Below are 15,309 nucleotides of genomic sequence, written 5' to 3' on the forward strand. Positions count from 1 at the left end.
CTACATATCCCAGGGATCCCGGGGCCCCGGGCTCTGTAGTCCACGCTGTCCACGCTGCCGTCCGCGCATCCACTGGCGGGAGGCCTTACTGAGCCCCGGCGGCGCGCTGGCCAATCCCCGCGCCCCGCACCTCGGCTGGACCCCGGGACGGATGCCCCCTCCTCCTCCTGCCAAGGATGCTCCAGCGTGCCCTGTAATACCCGTGTATCCTCGTCGGGAAGAAGGAGCCCCCCCCCCCCACGGTTCCTGCCCCGCGTAGCAGCGCGACCGACAGACGTCCTTCCGTGCGAACATGCCCGCGCCCGCGTGCTGACCTCCGCCGGGCACGGTGGACACTCTGGCGCGCGCCCGCCCTGCACGTCCAGCCGCTCCCGGCTGCTGGCACCCCGGCCCCCGCGTCCGTCCAGCACGTGTGCCTTTATCCGTGGGTCATTTCGAAAGTCCGCCGTTGTAAATGTTTATCATTTTGCTGCTGTCCTGTTTCTGCCCGGGGACTGTGCCAGCGCTTGCCGAGAGCGGCGGAGACCGCCGGGACCTGAGCCCAGAGAAGAGCGAAATATGGGGACCCGGGCTGAAGGCGGACGTCGTCCTTCCCGCCCGTTACTTTTACATCCAGGCCGTGGACACCTCGGGGGAACTGTGAGTGAAGAAATGACCCCGCAGCTATGGGTGGGGGGGGGGGACTGCACTTAAGACTTGACTCATTTTCCCTTGAACTTTTTATCTGCCCCCACACTCGTGATTTTTTCCAAGGCAGGTTTACATCCCGGGATATTTGAGCGCTGTCTCCACATCTGCTTGTAATAGACTTTCCCATCACAATCAAGGTCTCTCTGTAGCTTTAAAAATCATTCCAAGCTCCATTATTGATTGTGTTACGTATTTTATTACTTATGGTTAAAGCTCTTCTCTTAGCTGTTTTGATGGAAGCCAAGGCCAGACAAATCCGCTATCTTTTTTTATTTTTTCTAAATCCGCTATTTTTAACTGTGTTTCCCATAAACGGTTATAAGTACAGTTTTGTAAGTGTAATGTTGTAAGTACAACTGGAAAAATTAAATACCATCCTAGCAGCAGTAATTTCCAGTACAAAACTCATTTATCACTAGTATGATGGGCCAGCAACTTTTATTTTACCCACGACTGAGCACAGTTTACAATGCTGATATTTTTGCTTTGTTTTGTTTTTGAAGTAGGGTCTCACTCTAGCCTAGGCTGACCTGGAATTCACTCTGTATTCTCAGGGTGGCCTCAAACTCACAGCAATCCTCCTACCTCCGTCTCCTGGGATAAAGGCGTGCACTACCACGCCCGACTGAATACTGCTATTTTTAAGAGTCATGAATCACAAGTTACTGAATGTAACAGGCATGATAGGAATATTGCTAGGTGTAGAATGCGTAAGTATTTCTACATTTAACATAAAGTAGAAGTCTTATCCACTAGCAATTGTCTAGTCAACATATTTTGTTATTTGGGCCATTATTGTCCTCTTTTTCGAATGTACTTTATCTATATGCATGCAGTGAGAAAGAGAGAGAGAGAGAGAGAATGGTCATGCCAGGGCCTCTTGCCACTACCAATGAACTCCAGATGCATGTGCCACTTTTGTGCATCTGTCTTGACATGGGTACTGAGGACTTGAACCCCCAGCTGTCAGGCTTTGTAAGGAAGTGCCTTTGACCACTGAGCCATCTCTCCAGCCTTTTGATCCATCATGTCCATTCTGGTATGAAAACCATAAGAGAGGCGCAAACAAACAGGCCTGTAAGAGGGAGAGCAAAGCGAAGAACAGGAACCCTTTACATATTGAAGAGAGTGATGGTTGCACATTGCTCCTTACAATAATCTTTGTGTCTCGTTGCTCTTCCCATCGCAGGTTCACATCTTCGCCGGGTGAAAAGGTCTTCCAGGTTAAAATCTCAGCACCTGATGAGCAGTTCACTAGAGTTGGAGTCCAGGTTTTAGACCGAAAGGATGGGTCCTTCATTGTCAGATACAGAATGTATGCAAGCTACAGAAGTCTGAAGATAGACGTAAAATACCAAGGTCAACATGTGGCCAAATCTCCCTATATTTTAAGAGGTATTTTGGAACAATTTTTTTTTTTAATTAGTTTTCTATTCTGCAAGTGCAGGCAGTTTGGTACCATTATTAGGCTCATCTGTGACCTACCCCCTCCCCATTGGACCCTCCTTGTTGAGGTATATGGGTCGTGCATTGTGGAGTTAGCCCAGTTATTGGTACGATAAATGTCTCTGCATATCATGACCCAACATGTGGCTCTGATGGAACAATTTTTTTAAAATATTTTATGTATTTATTTATTTGAGAGAGAGAGAAGAGGCAGAGAGAAAGAGAGAATGGGCAAGCCAGGGCCTCCAGCCACTGCAAACGAACTCCAGACACATGTGCCCCCTTGTGCATCTAGCTTACGTGTGTCCTGGGGAATCAAACTGGGGTCCTGAGGCTTCACAGACAGACGCCTTAACTGCTAAGCCATTTCCCCAGCCCTGGAACAATTTTTATTTTAACAATACTATCTGAATACAAAATAAGACATGTCATTCTGTTAATAAGAACAACTTAGGGTACTTTTCTCACTGAAAGAAAAAATAAAAACAGAGGTTCCCTAATTGAAAGTTAAATTAGGAGTCCTGATAAAAAGAGAAATTTATTGTCTGAATGGTAAGTACAGTTTTTCTAAAGACCAAGAAACATTACTAGAGAATTTGCTCTCTAAAGGCACACCGTCAGCAAAAATAATCAAGCTGGAGCTAGAGTGAGGGTTGGCTCCCAAGTTAAAGTGCTTGCTGGGCAAACGTGAGGACCTGACTCTAGATCCCAGCACCCATGTGAAAGCTGGATGAGAGCCTGTAATTCCAGCTCTGACGGGTCAGAGACAGATCCCTGGGGCTTGCTGGCTACCCTGCCTAACTGAATCAGAGAGCTGTAGGTTCAGTGAGAGACCCTGCCTCAAAAAAAATAAATAAATAAATAAATAAAAAATAAAAAAACAGTAAGTAGGAGAGAAGTTGAGGAAGACATTCAACATATGCACTTACATACATACACACACCACACATGCATACAAGACACAGTAGTAATACACAAGCTGTGTAGATAGTCATAGATAATAACTTTTTTGTTTGATGGTTAAGATATTTTATTTTTATTTATCTATTTGACACACAAGAGGGCTCATGTGTCTGGAGTTCAATTGCAGTGGCTGGAGGCCCTGGCACACCAATTATCCCTCTCTCTTCTCTCTCTCTCACGTTTAAAAAAAAAAAGGCCAGGGCTGGAGAGATGGTTTAGCGGTTAAGGCGCTTGCCTGCAAAGCCAAAGGACCCAGGTTTGATTCCCCAGTATCTACATAAGCCAGATGTAAAAGGTGGCACATGCATCTGGAGTTCATTTGCAATGGCTGAAGGCCCTGGCCTGCCCATTCTCTATCTACCTCTTTCTGTCTGTCTGTCTGTCCTCTCTGCCTCTCTCTCTCTCTCTCTCTCTTTCTCTCTCTCAAACAAATAAAAAATAAAGTTGTTTTTTTTAAAGCCAGTCTGTTGGGCTTGTCTCAAAAAAAAATACATATATACACATATATGTATGTATGTGTATCTCCAGTCAAATTGCCCTTCCTACCTCACTAGTCAAAGTTCATGAAGCATGCACTTGGATGTTTTAAATGCTGAGTGAAAATGCCACTGTTGTGTTCTCGTTGGTATGCGAACAGGACCCGTGTACCATGAGAACTGTGACTGCCCTTTGGAAGATAGGGCAGCCTGGCAGCGGGAGATGAACTGCCCAGAAACCATTGCACAGATCCAGAAAGATCTGTCCCATTTCCCTGCTGTGGATCCGGAAAAGATTGCAGCAGAAATCCCAAAAAGATTTGGACAGAGACAGAGCCTGTGTCACTACACCTTAAAGGACAATAAGGTACTGTGTGCGACTGAGGAGTACTTGTCCTGGTTTCACTCTGTTTTGACTTTTGACTACAAGTACTAGCTGGTTTTATAAGTGCCATCCCTGCGGGCATCGCTGTGACGAACATTTCCTCAGTGGTGTCTGCCAGTGCGTCCCGGCTAACGTAATAGCTGTCGAACTGTCTTTTAGGTTTATATCAAGACTCACGGTGAACACGTGGGCTTCAGAATTTTCATGGATGCAATACTGCTTTCCCTGACTAGAAAGGTAAGTGTGTATTTTCTCTGAGTTGTAACAGGTGGCACTGTTCCAGGTTTTGCAGTATTGTTTTTCAAAACCGGTGACAGTGTCTGAGATCGTCTATGCTGGAGGCTTGCTATCATACTTTATATACATGGTACCTGTGTTATTTTCCGAGAGCTGCTGTCGGGGGCTGCAGACTGAGTGGCTTCAAATGACATAAGTTTATGTATTCAAGGTTCGGGAGGCCAGAAGTCCTAAGTCAAAGTGTGAGCTTCTGGTGGCACCCTTCCCTGTCCCTCCCTAGCCCTAGTGAGCCTTCCTGTCTTGACGCTCTGTGGTTTGCAGATACAGACCCCACACCCTCACATCTGCCTCTTGTCCCACGGGCTTTTCCCTCATGTGTCTGTCTTTTCTCCCCCTCTGCCCCTTAACTTCCCTCTAGTCTTTGGATTGATAGCCTTCCGTACTTCTGTGTGACCTCCTCTTAACTAAATCTGCAATAACACCAGTTTCCAAACAAGGTCCGATTTAAGACATCGGAGTTTAGGGCTTAACTGGATCTTCTGAAGGGAAATCATTCAAACCATTGCAGTGCCCTATGGAGGAAATAAAAAGCCTTATAGTGAAGTCATTTTGATAGTAAACACACCGTGAGTGCAAGGCAGGCTCATCTTACCTGAATCCTGCTCCTTGGAGTAACGTGCTTGAGTCAGGTCTAGTGGACTGTGTCAACAGTAATGTTAAATGGCTGGTGCAAAAAATGATCCCAATATTTATCAGTTGTACATTTATTTATATCATGATATTTACTCATTGAATTATGCGTGTACATCTTGATTGAATTACTCATGGAAGATTACAAAGTATCGGCGGTCAGTTGTGAATGTAGGTAATTAGCAGTAGTGTTATGCCTCCTCTGTGCTTAGAACCCTGGATACCAGCAAATACTTCTTGCTTATCTATATCAACCAATAGAAAAATGTGAATTTTAATTTATTAGGACTCTAATTTGTCTTTCATTGACAATTTTTATTCACGTATATAATGTGTTTCAATCATATTCATCATTTCATTACCTTCTCTTGTCTCCCTCTCCCTTTTGCTGAATCCCTTCTCCTGACTAGTCCTGCTTCTACTGTGATGTCTGTGTGCGTAAGAGGAAGAGAGACTGAGTTTACTTAGGGTTGCTTACATGAGCATGGGTGGGGAGTTATTTCATGTGAGAACATGGGCCACTTACTCAGCCTCCAATTTCCTAAGATTATTCTTAGACTGACCCTCATAGTTCTTATCTAAAATATATATATTCATCTCTTGAAAATTCTCTTAAGCACTTTCCATGGCTAATTAAAGTGGGTTCTTTCAACACTATGTCCTCACTATTGTTAGTGGAGACACATACTACATACTCTGCTGCTTCCTGAAATCAAATCCTGTTCTTGCCATCTACTTAGTATGTGGTTTTTGAGTGGACTCATCTGTCTGGCTTATTAACAAGAGACTGGGGTTAAAGACCTGAGTGCTGTGCTTTCCAGAAACTATAATTCTCCCTTTGATCACATGACAGTCTCTTGGAAGTAGTTGAACAGAAATTACCTTTGTGTCGCATCATTTTGATAGTAAGTCTGTTGGTCAATTTGGCCACTATGGAAAGGAAACTTTGGGTGCTCACACATGTGACCATATTTTGAAAAGCTGTCAGCCATTTAAAGTCATCATCATTGCCTGAAATCTGTAAGCTTTGGTGTAATGGTTAGTGGTTAAAGCTGGCATGCTAGCAAGTGGGTTTCACTGTGACATTTGCGTACATGTGTATCACATACTTATCTTGCGCTTGGCTTCTGTTCACATATGTACCTGTTTGTTTGTTGTTCTTTTTGTTCTTTTTTTTAAAATTTATTTGAAAGAGAGAAAGAGAGGGATTGGGCATGTCAGGGCCTCCAGCCATGCAAACAAACTCCAGGCACTTGCGCCACCTTGTGTATCTGGGTTAATGTGGGTCCTGGGGAATTGAACCTGGGTCCTTTAGCTTTGTAGGCAAGTTCCTTAACCGCTAAGCTATCTCTGAAGAATCTTGTTTGTTTTTGAGATAGGGTCTTGACTGTAGCTCAGTGTGGCCTCAAACTCATTATGTAGCCCAGAATGACCTTTGACAAATGTTCCTTGCATGTTGTCCTCTCAATCGCTGGGATTACAGGCATGTACCAGCACACCATACCCAGCTGCAATTGCTAGTTTTTATTGCTATAAACTAGTGCACAATGTGGATACTGTGAATTGAATGAGCTCTTTGGCACCCCCACTTCAGGTGAAAATGCCGGATGTGGAGTTTTTTGTCAATTTGGGAGACTGGCCTTTGGAAAAAAAGAAATCCAGTTCAAACATCCAGCCGATCTTTTCCTGGTGTGGCTCCACAGATTCCAAGGATATCGTGATGCCTACCTACGACTTGACTGACTCAGTTCTAGAAACCATGGGCCGGTGAGAGACGGTCAGGGTTGACCCCGAGCCTTGGTTTACTCTCTTTGGTGAGTCCTTTTCCATCTGCCTTTGTGATTTGATGGTTTGGGAGGAAGACATGTTTCGCTTTCTGTCTCCTAGAGTCAGTCTGGACATGATGTCTGTGCAAGCTAACACGGGGCCTCCGTGGGAAAGTAAGAACTCCACGGCTGTCTGGAGGGGGCGGGACAGCCGCAAAGAGAGGCTGGAGCTGGTGAAGCTCAGTAGAAAACACCCGGAACTGATCGACGCTGCTTTTACCAACTTCTTCTTCTTTAAACACGATGAGAGCCTGTACGGTCCTATCGTAAAACACATCTCCTTTTTCGATTTCTTCAAGGTATGACATCATCTGGGGCCATCCCTTTGTACTTTTCCAATCTATGTGTAAGTAGCCCCTTTGGGGAAGGGAGCCTGAAGCTTGCCAAATAGAGGGGACGAGAGAGGAAAGCAAAAACTATAGTGAGTACCAAGGCTTGCAGATGCCGCCTGACGGTGTACTCACCACACAGCCCTGGCATTGCATACTCACAGAGCGAGTCCACAGCCTGGGAAGAGGCCCCGATACAGAATATTCATCCAGGGAAGTTGGAGCCTACATAAATAGAGCTGCAATTTTTTTTTTCTTTTAGCTAACTCTAAGGCACAAGTCCACTCCAATTGTTGGGTTTTGTTGTTGTTGTTGTTGTTGTTGTTGTTGTTTTTTGATTAATACACACATGTAAGCCATTTTACAAATGCTTCTCTCCAGAACCACAACATCACAACACAATAAAAGTCCACTGTTGCTCCACAGGCATTCTGGTGTGGAGTGCCTTGCAAAGCATCCAGATGTCCTGCCTGAGGGTTCTGGGGTGAAAGATGATGTTCTGCCTCTTGAATGTGATTTGCTCATCATTCCTGGGGAGTACTCCTTTCTCTAATGACTCACTGTTCCAGGCAGTGGGCACTGCCCTGTTTCTGAAGTCCTCTGGGCAGAGAGGAAGTACACTGGGGGAAAGTGGGTGAACAGTGCACAGAGCTCTTCTGCTCTACAAGTGGCCAAATTGTCATTTGATGGTTTATGTAGAGGTCGCTTTAAGCTGAACTGTTGACATTTGTCCCACATATGCATTCAGAGATATTTTTAAAGAAATAATTATAATGAAAGAATAGATTAGCCATCTGATACAGTTAGCTTCTCATTACCAGGACAAAACGTGACAAGAAGCAGCTTGTGAAGGAAAAAGGTTTGGTTTTTTTTGTCATATTTATTTATTTATTTGAGAGAGAGAAAGAGAATGGGTGCACCAGGGCCTCTCGCCCTGCAAACAAATGCTAGAGGCATGTGTCACCTTGCGCATCTGGCATACATACGTCCGGGGGAGTTGAACCTGGGTGCTTTGGCTTTGTAGGCAACTATGCCTTAACTGCTAAGCCATTCCTCTGGCCTGAAAAGGGTTTATTTTGACTTACAGCTTTCTTTTTTTAAAAATTTATTTATTTATTTATTAGAGAAGAGAGAGAGGGAGAATGGACGCACCAGGGCCTCCAGCCACTGCAAACAAACTCCAGATGCATGTACCACAATGTGCACCTGGCTTACATGGGACCTGGAGAATCGAACCTGGGTCCTTAGGCGTCGCAGGCAAATGCCTTAACCACTAAGCCATCTCTCTCTTTTTGGAGATGTCCTTGCCCCAGAGCTTGTTAATTTCCTGAAGACATATGTGTGGCCACCTGGTGTTTGAAATACAGTTGGCTTGGCATAGAAGCAGAGGCACATGTAAAGGGGAAGGGAAATTAGGCCGGGCGTGGTGACGCACACCTGTAATCACAGCACTCGGGAGGCAGAGGTAGGAGGATCACAGTGAGTTCAAGGCCACCCTGAGACTACATAGTGAATTCCAGGTCAACCTGGGCTAGAGCAAGACCCTGCCTCAAAAAAAAAAAAAAAAAAAGGGGGGGGGGAGGGAATTACAGAACCACAGACCTATTTTGCCTTATCTTATAGCCTTGGGATAATTGTATTGTGAAATTTATTAATTAGTTGCTTCAACATTAGATTTGTTGTTCTCTTTTTGGGAACTTTGGAGCCATATCAAAATGAACCTTTGGAGCTGGAGAGATGGATTCGTGGTTAAAAGCACTTTCTTACAAAGCCTAACAGCCTAGGTTCACTTCCCTAGTACACATATAAAGCCAGATGCACAAAGAGATGTATGTATCTGGAGTTCATTTGCAGTGGCAGGAAGCCCCAGTATACCCACCCCCTTCCCCCCCCCCCGTCTCAGTATGGGTATGTGTCAAATAAATAAGTATATTTTTAAATGAACCTTTAGCTCTATCTAGGTCAGCATGCCGTATAAAAACAGTGAAGGCAAGGCTGCAAAGATGAGGTGTTTGCCTGTGAAGCCTAAGGACCCATGTTTGACCCTCCGGGTCCTACGTAAGCCAGACACCCAAGATGATGCAAGGGCAGAAGTTCGCACATGCGCGCAAGGTGGTGCACGTGTCTGCAGTTCGATCACGGTGGCCACGGGGTGCCAATTCCTTCTCTCTCTCATGCTTGTTCTCTCTCATAAAATAGTTGTAAAAATAGTAAAGGCAGAGGGCAACCTCTGCTTGGAGGTAGCAGATTGATGTGTGCCGTGGGAAGGAGAAAAGAGGGTGAAACTGGGAGTCTCCTGAGGCAGCTGACAGCCACACAGCCACCTGCTCTTTTGCAGCATAAGTATCAGATAAACGTAGACGGCACAGTAGCAGCGTACCGCCTGCCCTACCTCCTGGTGGGTGACAGTGTCGTGCTGAAGCAGGACTCCATCTACTATGAACACTTTTACAATGAGTTGCAGCCCTGGAAGCACTACATTCCGGTTAAAAGCAACCTGAGCGACCTCCTGGACAAGCTTCAGTGGGCAAAAGATCATGACGAGGAGGTAAGATCAGTCTCCTCGGTGGCCGCCTCCTGCTTGCACCCCGATATCTCAGGTGGGTTAGAAACGCGCCTGGAGGCTGTTAGGGTGCTCACATGCAGCTCCTACTTGTACAGGGTGCCCCCTGGCCCTGCGGAGCGCAGCAGTTCCCATGTAGCTGAGCCCAGCCATCGATGGCACCTTGGATTAGATGTCCACTCTGCCCCGGAAGCACGAGCTAACCCTCGATATTGAGTGTGCTTTCTCTGCCAGTCAGGGTGGTGTGGGGCATAAGCACAGTCTCACAGTCAAGACTAGTCAGCCTGGCAAGAGATGTCAGCAACAGTGGGGGCAGTGAAATGGGGGATTACGTGACTGAGCTTTGAGCTAATTGTTGCAAACTGCAGGCTGCAGTTTACATAGCTGCAAGCTCCACTTACTTTATAAAGGACATCGTAGCTTGATGATACCTTCTCTGTCCAAGAGAGGCTGAATTCTGGACACACCATATGCGCATACAGACGTTCAAGCCTTGAAAGCCTCTCTAGATTTGACGAAACATACTCTGTGAAATGACTTCTCCCAAGGGTATGTTTTCTGCTGATATCTCACTCCATATGTGTTGTGAAGATTTACATAGGCCTGCATGAGAAAAAAATTAAATAAGCCATTAAGGATTTTTTTTTTTTGTTCCCTTAGGCAAAGAAGATAGCAAAAGCAGGACAAGAATTTGCAAGAAATAATCTAATGGGGGATGACATATTCTGTTATTATTTCAAACTGTTCCAGGTTAGTATTTTCCAAGAAAATAATCGTCATGTAACTTAGAACTGGGCATCTTATACCAAAGTTATATTTCACGTAACAGTTCCTAAACATAGAGACATGCAGGTCTCTCTCTAGGTGAAAATAGGGAGAGCTGTTAAGTATGGAGAAGTAGCTAAACCAGGGATGTGGCCCTCCAGTGAAGCATCTAAGTAACAGGCGGGCAGAGGGAGGGCCCAGTGGAGTTCCTAGACTGGGGCGTGTTGGATACTGAAGCTGATAGGGGACGTTACATCAAATGAAAAGTGTTAATATCACAGCCATGTGGTACGTGATGATTAAGACATTGGTCTTTGGCCACCTTTAATCCCAGCCCTCAGGAGGCAGAGGTAGGAGAATCACTGTGAGTTTGAGGCCAGCCTGAGACTCGAAAAGCCAAAAACAACAAAAACAGAAATCTGCCTTTCCTGCAAAATTACGAAACATGTGTTTGTCATTTTTCCTTGTGTTATGTGGCACCACCTTAATATTTCTACAGATGGAACAAGCTGTGATAGGCTTCTTAGCCCGACCCCAAATCAGTCATGATGTCTCTCGGAAATTATTTTCATGAACCCAAGCACTTAAGAATTGTAATCTATGCATATCTGACAATTTTAGAAACTCAATGAAAAAAATAAGTACAGGGGCTGGAAAAATAGCCCAGTGGTAAAAGACCTAGGCTCTGCAAGCCTAACGACTGGAGTTCAAATCCCTAGCATACATGTAAAGCCAGATGCAAAAGTGGTACATAAATCTGTAATCCCAGTGGCCAGTGAGTCAGAGCTTTTGGGGCCAGCTAGTCTCTTTCCAGCAGCAAAACAACAAGACACACTGTGCCTCAAACTAAGTGGAAGAAGATCAGAACTGTGAGGTTGTCCTTGGGCCTTGACATACACACACACACACATCATAATTTTTTAAAAACAAATTGGTGCAGCAGTAAACAAGCAATTTGCTAATGCATTAGTAGAATTAGATTACAATTTTTATCTTGGACTGGAGAGATGGCTTAGCAGTTAAGGTGCTTGCTTGCAATGCCCAACAGAGCCTGGGTTCAGCTCCCCAGTACCCACATAAAGCCAGATACACAAAGTGGTGCATGCATCTGAAGTTCATTTGCAGGGGCTAGAGGCCCTGGTGTGCCCATTGCCTCTCTCTCTCTCCCTCTCTATCATTTTCTTTATGTTTGCAAATAAATAAATAAGTATTTTTTAAAAAATGATTTTTATCTCAGAGTCACAAATACTGACCCCATAATTCAGGCTGTGCCGCAGAACAGAGTCGGTTTGTTTCGTATCTGTTCTGGACCCTCCTGTTTCGTGATTTGCCTGGAGAACGATGGAGGGATAAACAGGGTAAGCTGTGTAAAACAAGTGAACGAGGGAGCTTAGTGTCTGCCTGTCCGAAGACCCGTTTGTTCAGGCATTCGTTCATCCACCTGCGTGCCTGACTGGTGTCTGACTCATGCCCGCTGCAGGAGCAGAGGAGATGATGAATCAGGCTGGTGCGGCCTTGGAGGGGAAGGCAGGACCAGTCTCTCTTCTCATGCTAGGAAGGGTCTTGAACAGAATTATTTTCACTGTGAGGTAGTTGGGGGGAAAAAAAAATATCAATCCTAAATTTGGGGTATAGTAGGTGTGGGGGCACAAACCTGTAATTGTAGCTCTCGGGATGTAGAGACGGGAGGATAACTGCAAGTTTGAAGTCAGCCTGATCTTACGGGTTCCAGGCCAGCCATGGTTACATAGCAAGACCTGGTCTCAAAAGATGGAAAAGATCAAAGAAAAGAAAAAGAAGAACGGGGAGTAGAATAGTGAGAGATTAATTAAGGATCAGCATGGTGTTTACAGGAAAACCAAGACTCAGAAACTGCCGTTGGGCATTTAACGGGGCTACGGGGAACGTTACGGGCCACAGCTTGGGACACATCAGTTAAATGGATGTTGCACTTGTAAATTCCAGAATGTCTTAACGAATATTCTTCAATGACTATACTTAAAAAGGGGTGCATAAGAAATATTTTTATCTTGTTGCTGAACAGGAATATGCAAGTTTGCAAGTGAGTGAGCCCCAAATCCGAGAGGGCATGAAGAGGGTGGAACCCCAGTCGGAGGACGACCTCTTTCCTTGCACTTGCCACAGGAGGAAGGTAACAGAACTGCCAGCAGCCGAGTGAGAACTAACCTTGATCCAAACTTTGTGTTGAGTCTTCTAGACACTCACTCAGGTAACAACTGCTTGAGTGCCCCGAGGCGGCTGGCCACTCAGTCCACCAGACAGGTGGACACAAGCCCATCACGGTGCTGAAAGGTAGATGAGTGAGGACAGTAGTGCCCCGGCAATTCCGGGGGAACCTGGTTTTGTTTTGTTTTGTTTTAAAAATACGAGACTACTAAATGTTGAATATTTTCAGTGTTTGACTTAGTAGAGGGGAAAGTATTTTCCCTTGGATCATCTGATATCCTGACCTCCCCACGAGAGATGTCTGACAAAAGCTCTTCATCCTGTTGAAGAGATGAATATATATATATATATATATGCAGACACAAGTACCCACATGACCGGTTCATTCATTTCTAAACAATCACAATGGATACCACCACACCGTGGCTTCATTTATTTTTAAAAATTTTTTTGTTCATTTTTATTTATTTGAGAATGTCAGAGACAAAGAGAGGCAGATACAGAGAGAGAGAGAGAATGGGTGCGCCAGGGCCTTCACCCACTGCAAATGAACTCCAGACACCTGCGCCCCCTTGTGTATCTGGTTAACATGGGTCCTGGAGAATCGAGCCTCGAACCAGGGTCCTTTGGCTTCACAGGCAAGTGCTTAACCACTAAGCCATCTCTCCAGCCCATGACTTCATTTATTAAAGGCAGAATCACACACAGATTTGAAAGGGCCTTAATTTGAAGGAATTTAGCTCAAAAATCAACTAGCTGGATTATAGCCAAGCAAAACCAGTAACCAGTCTCTTGTAATTATAGTGTGCGTGAGTTCGTACAGAGAGCCGTAGTGTGGCAGGGTAGTGTTGTTTTCATTATAATTGGACATTTTGTTTGAAGGCATATAGATTACATAAGCCACGTTGTGTATGTAGATATGTGTGTGTATATATTGTCTGCAAATATGCTAGCTTAACATTTTAACCAGCACTATCATGTTTTTGAATGAACAAACTCAAAATTCTGATACAAAACTTAAAAATAAGGCAGCTGGGCGTGTTGGTGCACTCCTTTAATCCCAGCACTTGAGAGGCAGAGGTAGGTGGATCACCATGAGTTCGAGGCCACCCTGAGACTATATAGTGAGTTCCAGGTCAGCCTGGACTAGAGTGAGACCCTACCCCAAAAAAATAAAAGTAAGAAGGCAGATCTGGCAACTGTTGTATCCACCTCGTGGCAACATTTAAAAGGAATAAGATGACACCCTCCTGGATCCTTTGACTTTGCAAGCAAGTGCCTTAACTGCTAAGCCATCTCTCTGGCCCCATCTAACTTCCTAGTGGCTCTTACTGTTTTTCTTCTTAATTGCAGACGAAAGATGAACTCTGATATGCACAATACCTTCCGTTCAGATAATGGTGCTCTGAAGACTCTCCTTAACTGTAAAGAAAAATATTTTTAAGTATTATTTTAATCCACAGACAGTATAAAATCAACTGTGTGATTTGTATTACCAGGATATTTCTATGATGCAGTATTCCCGCAGCTGTCTTTTACAGCACATTTTTAAATTTTTATAATAAAACCACCTTTATTGTAAAGATCTGTGTTGTGCTAATTACTAAGTGTGTGTGGACCATGGGACAGAATAAGGAGCATCTGTGTCCTTAATGCCAATAGTCTGCTAAACAGCTGCCATGAGGACCACATTTCCATGACTAAGCAACGTACCACAAAAAGTAAAAGTAATATGCTTGAAATGGAAATCAAAAAGCAGCCAGGTGGGACAGTGCATGCGTATAATTGTAGCACTCAGAAGTCTGAGGCAGGAGGATTTACAAAAAAAAAAACAAAAGTCTCACAATAGGGCTGAGCTGGAAACAAGCATGAGTGCACCTTTAAGAAACAAAAGCAAAATTTAAGAAAAGATTAAAAAAAAAAAAACCAGCAAGTTTTAGTGGTTCATACCTGTAATTTTAGCATCCAGAGGCTGAGGCAGTAGAATTACCATGAATTTGAGGCCAGCCTGAGTCGTATAGTCATTCTGGGCCAGTAAAGAGAGAAAATTCTGTATTCTTTGAACTATATTTCGGATATTCCTTCACTGACAGACGGACCTCCTATGTAATGCACCACCCAGAGCCTGTGTTTACCCGGCCTGCGTCACTGGCCAGGTCGCTGAGAGCTGACTCACGTGGACCCGGGGTCTTGCACACCCAGTCCTGTTACCGTCGGTTGCAGTCAGGTTCACATTGCTGGTAGAAATCACCCAACTCTCGAGCTTAGAGGCTCGAGGGGAAGCTCCACGATGGCAGGATAACGTGATGGCATGAGCAGAGGGTGGATATCACCCCCTGGCCAACATCAGATGGACAACAGCAACAGGAGAGTGTGCCAAACACTGGCAAGAGGAAATTGGCTATAATGCCGTAAGCCCGCCCCCAGCCAGTACACTGGCTCTATGAGGCGTTATTTCCCAAATCTCCATCAGCTGGGAATCTGGCATTCCGAACTTCTAAGTTTATGGGGCACACCTGAGTCAGGCCCCACCCTGTTTTATCAGTGCCTCTTTCCCTTGGTCTGAAAGCTGTGATCTTGGCTAGCTTACACACCCTTCAGTACTCGCTTCAGAAATGTGGCCCCTCCAAACATGCCTCTCTGTGTCTTTGTATCACAGTGTTCACCGTTTGTACGGTGACTGGTAATTGTGGGGAGACTGTCCCTACCACCCGGATTTTAAACAACTTGACTCTGAGGACTGTCCTTTTCC

General features: G+C 44.9%; 1 protein-coding gene across 2 annotated transcripts; it reads left to right on the plus strand.

The window, feature by feature from the left end:
• The first annotated feature begins 106 nt into the window (after positions 1 to 106).
• On the plus strand, positions 107 to 14,142 carry Poglut2 (protein O-glucosyltransferase 2). 2 transcript variants are annotated; one of them, XM_045146190.1, is made up of 10 exons: positions 107 to 639; positions 1,880 to 2,085; positions 3,725 to 3,942; positions 4,120 to 4,197; positions 6,482 to 6,654; positions 6,775 to 7,012; positions 9,381 to 9,590; positions 10,266 to 10,355; positions 12,415 to 12,522; positions 13,911 to 14,142. In XM_045146190.1, the coding sequence occupies exons 1-10, from the start codon at positions 455 to 457 to the stop codon at positions 13,926 to 13,928; spliced, it is 1,524 nt and encodes a 507-aa protein (XP_045002125.1). In that variant the 5' UTR covers positions 107 to 454; the 3' UTR covers positions 13,929 to 14,142. The 2 variants fall into 2 exon arrangements, with proteins under 2 accessions (XP_045002125.1, XP_004663454.1); XM_004663397.2 differs by having other exon boundaries at positions 110 to 639; positions 3,737 to 3,942.
• Positions 14,143 to 15,309: the final 1,167 nt, after the last annotated feature.

The sequence above is a fragment of the Jaculus jaculus genome, chromosome 3 (genome assembly GCF_020740685.1).
Source record: "Jaculus jaculus isolate mJacJac1 chromosome 3, mJacJac1.mat.Y.cur, whole genome shotgun sequence".
In the NCBI taxonomy this organism is placed as follows: Eukaryota; Metazoa; Chordata; class Mammalia; order Rodentia; family Dipodidae; genus Jaculus; species Jaculus jaculus.